Genomic DNA, 8,621 nt, shown 5'->3' on the forward strand with positions numbered 1-8,621 from the left:
ACACAGCATCAGGATTTTACTCCTGTCTGGAAATTTTGAGCAGGAACAGTGACTAGTGTGGACCTGCCAGGAGCATCTCTTTACTGGTCCTGGGCTCCAGTGCTTCAATACTGGACCTCACCCCTTCGCCGTACTATGATTCAGCAACTTTTATGCCCCAAACTGATTTCATGACATTCCTCTTACTTAATTATAGAGTTTTTAAAATTTAACACCCGGTTTACATAAGAAATAAAGTATAACTATAAGCACAGGCTGGAATCAAGATTGCCGGGAGAAATTTCAATAACCTCAGATATGCAGATGACACCACCCTTATGGCAGAAAGTGAAGAGAAACTAAAAAGCCTCTTGATGAAAGTGAAAGAGGAGAGTGAAAAAGTTGGCTTAAAGCTCAACGTTCAGAAAACGAAGATCATGGCATCTGGTCCCATCACTTTATGGGAAATAGATGGGGAAACAGTGGAAACAGCGTCAGACTTTATTTTTGGGGGCTCCAAAATCACTGCAGATGGTGACTGCAGCCATGAAATTAAAAGACGCTTACTCCTTGGAAGGAAAGTTATGACCAACCTAGATAGCATATTGAAAAGCAGAGACATTACTTTGCCAACAAAGGTCTGTCTAGTCAAGGCTATGGTTTTTCTAGTAGTCATGTATGGATGTGAGAGTTGGACTGTGAAGAAAGCTGAGCGCCGAAGAATTGATGCTTTTGAACTGTGGTGTTGGAGAAGACCCTTGAGAGTCCCTTGGACTGCAAGGAGATCCAACCAGTCCATTCTGAAGGAGATCAGCCCTGGGATTTCTTTGGAGGGAATGATGCTGAAGCTGAAACTCCAGTACTTTGGCCACCTCATGCAAAGAGTTGACTCACTGGAAAAGACTCTGATGCTGGGAGGGATTGGGGGCAGGAGGAGAAGGGGATGACAGAGGATGAGATGGCTGGATGGCATCACCGACTTAATGGACATGAGTCTGAGTGAACTCCGGGAGTTGGTGATGGACAGGGAGGCCTGGCGTGCTGGGATTCATGGGGTCGCAAAGAGTCAGACAGGACTGAGCAACTGAACTGAACTGAACTGATACAGTATTGAAAAGATTATAAGTAATGTTTGTTTTTTGTGTGTGAAACTATCCCAAGATATAACCACTTGCAATAGTTTTTTGGGTCTGACCACAAAAATGTTTTTCATTGAACAGAATCCACTGTTGTCGTAGAGCTGTAGGCAGCTCATTATCCCCTGGCATCATCCCTTGGTGGTTCATGTCACATTACAGGCAAAAGGGCCTTTGCAGATGCACGTAAGGTTATTAGTCATATGACTTTAAAATCGGGAAATATTCTGCATTATTTGGGTAGACTCGTTGTAGTTACATGACCCTAAAGAACAGAAAGGCCAGTTAGATGGAACTGAAGAGGAAGAGATTGGAAACAGGAGGGGGAGGGTGTCAGTTTGCTGATGTTGACTTTCAGATAGAAGAAGCCATGTAGAAGCAATTGTGAAGAATTCTTGCAAAGACATATATCAGCCTGGAAGTAACTCTCACGGAGAGGCTCCAGTTAAGAGCCCAGGAGAGCAGACCATTTGATTCTGGCCTTCTGACTAACTGACCTGTAAGAAGATGAGTGAGTGTTATTTCAGGTGCTAGTTTCATGGAAGTTTGTTACATCAGCAATAAAAACAGAATACTAAACAATAAAATAAGCTCAAACCTGTTGCTCTGTGAGAAACTAGAGTGTTGTGATGGGGTGGGTAGTGGGAGGGAGATTCAAGAGGGAGAGGACATATGTATATCTATGGCGGATTCATCTTGATGTATGGCATAAACCAACACAATATTGTAAAGCAATTATCCTCCAATTTAAATAAATTGAAAAAGGCTTTTAAAAATTAGGGAAAATTCCCATTTATTCTTACAACTGATGGAGTGGGTTGCCATTTCCTCTTCCAGGGGATCTGCCCGACCCAGGGATCGAACCTACGTCTTCTGCTTGGCAGGTGAATTCTTTATCACTGAGCTCCCAGGGAAGCCCTTTAAAGGAGTAAACCTGATATTATATCACAATTGGTATAAAAATGAATTTTTAACATACTCTGTTTTGCGAATCTGACCACAAAAATGTTTTAAACTCCTTGTGCCTTTCTTCTCTCTGCCCTCTTTCTTCCCCGGCCCTCTCTATAACACTGGGCCCCAGGTTCACCCCATCACCCTCTTATCCTTATGGCTGCTTTTCCCTCTGGCCTATTCCTACTCCACCCGGTGACACATCCACACACGGTGACTACCCCAAGGACTCCAAGTTCCCAAAGTGTGTCTTGACAACAGGTCTCACTGTTGTCTGCTATTTTAGTATGTTGTGTATTGTAGTAAATATTGTCTTTGTAATTGTCACAGGGTTGGAAGCACTGTAAAGTGTAGGAAAGCTCCCATTTTGAGGCATCCAGAAGTTTGAAGATACAGCTGTCCTTCTTATCACTGAAGTGCATACGTGGTGACTGTGACTTGATGAAAGAGTGTGATTCTGAGTTTATGTACGTTTATATTTATGAGTACTTGTGTATGTGAGAGGTAATTTTCATGGGTGCAGTGTGTGCATTCATGGTTGTGAGTGTGCGGTTGAAACTGTATGCAGATGAGAGTGATTATGTGTGTGCCTAAGTATCTGAATGTGTACAAGTATATATTTGAGTGTGTGAATATCCTCGCATCCCTGCATGTAAATGAGCTTGTATGTGAGCATTTGTGTGTGTTTGTGTAGAATGAATTGTCCTCCATTATGGCTGTAACAACTGACTTGACAATTGAGAGGGAATATGGAATGAACCTGGATCAAAGATTTAATATATGTGTAAGGAAAACCTGAAAAATTAGATTCAATTCATAATATATATACATTTTTTCTTGACCCTATGGAAATGTATTTCTTAATTAAAAATGCAATCCTAAGGTCTTAATGAAAAGTTTGCAAAAAATAATTTTGTAGAGAACTGTGTTGACCTCTCTATGGTCTTGAATTGAGTGAGTAGCACTGGCTTATCTGACATTTATGGAAATACTAGAATCTCCTTGTTAAACCACCTGATCCTTGTTCTTTTGTTTGCATGGTTCTGTTTTTGAGCTATATCTCTTTCTTCTGAGGGTAGTATCTACATCTGCTTCCAAAATTACTGAAGGTCTATATCAGGAAAGTTTATTTTCCTAACAAATTACATATTCATTATACTGATGTGTACAAATGAGTACACTAATATCTAATATAGAGTGTTGAAATCATGTCCTTCTTATCACTTGTATCTCTTTTGAAAACCTCAGATATGAGGACAAATTCCATTTCTTTGTCAGACTTTAATTGATGGACCAGCTCAGTGTATGAAATTGGGAAAGAACTATCCTGGGTAGAATTTCTCAGTGAGGCAAACCCTCCATTGAGACATAGATGTGCAGCCAGTTTCTTACATGTCAGTCCTAAGTTCTTCCTGCTCCCTGCATGTGAGCCCTGTGCGCCTCCAGGGACCGTGGAAAGTAGAGGGCATGGCAACCCACTCCAGTATTCTTGCCTGGAGAATTTCATAAACAGAGGAGCCTGGGAGGGCTACAGTCCATAGGGTCTCAAAGAGTCAGAGACAACTGAAATGGCTTAGCACGCTCACACGTAAGCATCTGTCACAAACAATCCAAAGTCTCTTAACACATATTAGCTACAAACTTATAATTGTCATTGGTAATTAGTGACTGGAAAAATATTTTCAAAAATAATCGCAGTTCCCAAGCCTGTTCCTCCTGCCAGCGCTGCTACAGGTGACATGATAATTGCAGTTCTGAGGGGAGGTGAAGTCACAGGGTGACAAACTCATATCTCAGGGTCCAGCTAGGCCTCCTGCAGAGATACTGATTGACTTTCATGCTGAGCCCACCATCCAGGAAGAAGGAAAAAGTCAATGAGTTTTTTTCTGTATTTTTCAGGGAGATAGAATCTGTAAAGGAGGATCTATATCAGGAATCATGTAAGTGAACATATTGGGCAAAGGGATTCTCCCTTTTGTGAGCGTGATCCAGCACCAAAGCCCTGCAGGAAGGTGGGATAAATCCTGAGTCTGAACTGAGTTGGAAAGGAGTGATTGGGTGCTAGGTCGTTCACCGATTCCTAATGGCTCCTAACGTGATGCATATATGGCTCACTGACAGAGATTGTTCTGGTTTAATACTAGTGTGTTATTTTATAAAACTAAGGACTGTATTTCCCCAGTTAATATGATGTTCAGTCTACTTTCCAGGAAGCCTGTGCCTACATTTCAGGTTTCATAGGTGAGCACATACATAGTTCATCCTTGTAATGAAGAGTATGATGAGTCTGTAGGAATTATCTGACCTTGTGCAGTAACAGTGTGTCTGGCAGCCACTGCTGGAGTAGAAATGTCTCCTCTAACTCTGGATGTTGTATGAATTACTGAGAAGATTAAGTTATTGTGTCTCTGTTGATTGTGGAGAGACTCTTTTCACTTAAATTAAGGAATGAGCATGTAAGAAAAATAGAACTTTATGCAATTCAGATATCATATTTCTGCTTGTTTTCAAAATTATGATACCTATTCAAAAAATGTATGTTCTTTATACCATACACAGGTTGCTCACCTTAACGTTGATTTTGCATGTATTTTGTATTTTCATATCTTTCACAAATCTTGCCTTATTGGTAATACTTATATTTGTTGTCGTTTCATCGTGAAGTCATGTCCAACTCTTCTGCGACCCCGTCCAGTGTAGCCCGCCAGGTTCCTTTTTTTCCGTGGGATTTCCCAAGCAAGAATACTGGAGTGACTTGGCATTTCCTTTTCCAGGGGATCTTCCCCGTTCAGGGACCAAAACCATGTCTCCTGTGTTGGGAGGCATGTTCTTTAGCAGCTGATAATGCAGCTGGTAAAGAATTCCGCCTGCAATGCAGGAGACCCCGGATTTATTCCTGGGTCAGGAAGATCTCCTGGAGAAGGGATAGGCTACCCACTCCAGTATTCTTGCACTTGCCTGGTGGCTCAGATGAATCTGAGGTGGCTATTCTTTACCTGGGGGCTCAGGTAAAGAATCTGCCTGCAATGTAGGATACCTGGATAGGATGATCTCCTGGAGGTAACACTGCAGGTATTACTAAATAAATATATATATCACATGAAATTAATATTAATACTACTTTTGTTTCTTCAGTGAACTATTAATGAGGTATCATTGTTTGCTGTTCCATGGAACTATGACTTGTGCTGTTGTGCTTTTTCCTGGATTGAGAGTAAATGAGTCTTTTTTTGCTGCTCTAATATTGAGTCATTCTTGTATTCATTAAATCCAACTTGAACACAGGCCAGTTGCCAGCAGTATTATATTCCTTATGAGTATCTATAAAGCTTTATTCAAAATTTATACTTGACCCTAGAATGTCTTTTTGGGGGGGCTTTGCCATGAGGCATGCAGGATCCTGTTTCCTGACCAGGTATCTAAACAGCACATGCTGCTTGAAAGTGTGAAATCTTAACCACTGAACCAGCAGGGAAGTCCCAGTACCTAAATTTTCAAATATAATACTACCAAACTAAACTGAAACAACAAGTTGTAAAACTAAACTAAGATCTGGTTTAGTTGAGGAACACAGGTCACTAGTATTTGCATGTATTCTGGTGCAAATGCACTTTCCTTGTTACCGGGGCAGCCAGATTCAAATCCTCACTAGCCATCTGCCCACAGCCAGTGAGTGAATATAGATTAAGCATTTAACCTCTCTGGGTGATGTTTCCCTCATCTTTGTAAGGGAGATAATACTGCCTGCCTCATGAATGTGAGAGGAATAAAGATGTTTTCATTTGTGTGGCTTTGTTCACAGTGATTCATTCAATCAAGTGTTTTTTAATGGTTGTTCATTCAACTCTTGGAAGCACTGATATGACAGGAAAACATTAACTCTTTTAAAGTAGGAATTATTGATAAGTGGAGAATATTGGATTTTTGTTGACCTGCTACTTGTGTTCCATGCCTCGTCTTCCCATTCAGGACCTTCAGCTCAGAAGACAGCCATCAGTCACTGAGACCTGAGAGCATGGCTACTGGTGATTTGGCAGCAGGATCCATCTTATTATTACAGACAGTATTTGGAATGCTGGGGAATTTCTCTCTTCTTTACTGTTATCTCTTCCTGTGGTGTACTGGGGATAGGCTGAGAACCGTAGATTTGATTGTGACAAACCTTATTGTAGCCAACATCTTCATTCTGTTTTCTGCTGGATTCTGCAGTCCAATGACAACTTTTGGGTGGAATTGTCTCAAAAGTGGATCTGCATGCAGAGTTTTTGCTTATCTTCGTGGAGTGGGCAGGGGAGCATCCATTGGCATCACATGCATCTTGAGTGTCTTCCAGGCCATCACTATCAGTCCCAGGAACTCCAGGTGGGCAGAGCTTAAAGTCAAAGCTCTCAAGTGTGTTGTTCCTTCAATTATCCTGTGCTGGGTCGTGAACATGATGTTAAATATCATTTATCCTATTTTCGTGACTGGAATATTGAGTAACAAAAGCATCACAAATAGAAAAAGTTTCAAACATTGTTCTGCTGTTCCCAATGATTGTTATGAAGAAACATATGCAGCAATGATGTCCATGCCTGTTGTCTTTTCTTTTGTGGTCATGCTCTTGGCCAGTGGCTCCACGGTTTTCACCCTGTACAGGCACAAGCAGAGAGTCCAAAACGTTCATAGAATCAATGGCTCCTCCATATCCTCTGCTGAGTCCAGAGCCACTAAAACCATCCTTCTCCTGGTGAGCATCTTTATTAATTTTAACACACTTTCCTCCATCTCTTATATTATTTTGGGCATTTCCAACAATTCTAGTTTGTTCATTTCAACCATGTCTGCAGTAGTCATTTCATGTTTCCCAGCTATCAGCCCCTTTCTGCTTATGAGTCGTGACTCCAGAGTATCCAGGCTCTGTTTTGCTGGGAAAAGGAATGCAAACTCCCCCACTCTTAAGAGAAAGGTGTGAATGGTATGTATTTGCACTGTATTCATTGGCTTATTCACTCAATCCCTCAGAGTCCTAGGTAAAATGTGAGTGGTTTACCAGAGGATGGTAAACAGGATGTGGTGAGCATCTTCCTCAAAGTAAACACTGTTGTGATAGTAATTGCAAAGAAGTATGATACAGTTATCATGTATGGACTTCTGTAATGGACGTTCTACTAGTGCTTGAAGTCGAAGAGTTCAGAATGTATGTAATAATAAACACCAGGTCCTCAAACAGTCTGCTCTTATAGACACATGTAGAAGGGTGTAACTTAAAAGTATCAATGCAAGTTTGCTAGAAATGGAGTAGGCATGGAATATTAGGACAAGGTGGGTGGAAATGGAAGAGCATGTGGCAGGTTGTTACTGAATCTGAAGGCAATGGGGAAGGGAATTTCAGTCCTTGAGTAAAGATTTGTGAAGGTAGGCATGAGTTTTGTCAATTTTATCCTTAGAATGGCAACAGCTGTTTAGGTGAAATACAGTCTTTTGTGGGGAGATGAGTGTGTTTAAGGATTTTCAGGTAGAAATGGCCAGATTGAAGTGAAGTGGTGTACAGGAGAGCATAAAATTACATTTTACCATATTTTAAAAAATCATCATGTGATTGTGATAATTGAAAAAGTTGAGAATTGCATGGAACTTGGATTGTAGAAGGCAGAGTTTTCTTTCTTTTGTGAAGATGACCATATTGGTAAGTAGAGGTTTTCAGGTGCATGCTCACATATCCAAAGCTATGAAATTACTTTGTAGTGGAGACTTGCATTAAATTCAGAGCACTGGAGGAAGAACCATTTGAAAGGGCAAGGGATCCATGCTGTGCATATGGAGTTTGTGGCTCCTCAGTTTTCAAGGTGCACAGTGAGTATTGGCCTAGTGTTGTTGTTCAGTCACTCTGTCAAGTCTGAATGCCAGCTCATGGACGGCAACACTGCAGGCTTCCCTGTCCTTCACCACCTCTAGGCATTGCTCAAACTCATGTCCATTGAGTCAGTGATGCCATCCAACCATATTATCATCTATCGTCCCCTTCTTCTGTCATCAATCTTTCCCTGTATCAGGGTCTTGTCTAATGAGTCGGGTTTTCGCATCACGTGGTGAAAGTATTGAAGCTTCAGTTTCAGTATAAGCCTTGCTAATGAATATTCACGTGGTCCCATCACTTCATGGCAAATAGATGGGGAAACAATGGAAACAGTGGCTGACTATTTTTTTGGGCTCCAAAATCACTGCAGATGTTGACTGAGCCATGAAATTAAAAGACGCTCACTCCTTGGAAGGAAAGTTATGACCAACCTAGATAGCATATTAAAAAGCAGAGACATTACTTTGTCAATAAAGGTCCCTCTAGTCAAGGCTGTGGTTTTTCCAGTAGTAATGTATGGATGTGAGAGTTGGACTATAAAGAAAGCTCAGCGCCGAAGAATTGATGCTTTTGAACTGTGGTGTTGGAGAAGACTCTTGAGAGTCCCTTGGACTGCAAGAAGATCCAACCAGTCCATCCTAAAGGAGATCAGTCCTGGGTGTTCATAGGAAGGACTGATGTTGAAGCTGAAACTCCAATACTTGGGCCACCTGATG

At 41.2% G+C, this 8,621-nt stretch overlaps 1 protein-coding gene across 1 annotated transcript; it reads left to right on the top strand.

Moving 5' to 3' along the window:
* The first annotated feature begins 6,004 nt into the window (after positions 1 to 6,004).
* On the top strand, positions 6,005 to 7,020 carry LOC147354408 (vomeronasal type-1 receptor 4-like). The gene has a single exon (XM_086354057.1). It carries the CDS (start codon positions 6,082 to 6,084, stop codon positions 7,018 to 7,020), a length of 939 nt encoding a protein of 312 aa, XP_086210183.1. The 5' UTR covers positions 6,005 to 6,081.
* Positions 7,021 to 8,621: the final 1,601 nt, after the last annotated feature.

This window comes from Bos grunniens, chromosome 18, assembly GCF_055505025.1.
Source record: "Bos grunniens cultivar Pamir isolate PY7600 chromosome 18, Bosgru_T2T1.0, whole genome shotgun sequence".
Taxonomy (NCBI): Eukaryota; Metazoa; Chordata; class Mammalia; order Artiodactyla; family Bovidae; genus Bos; species Bos grunniens.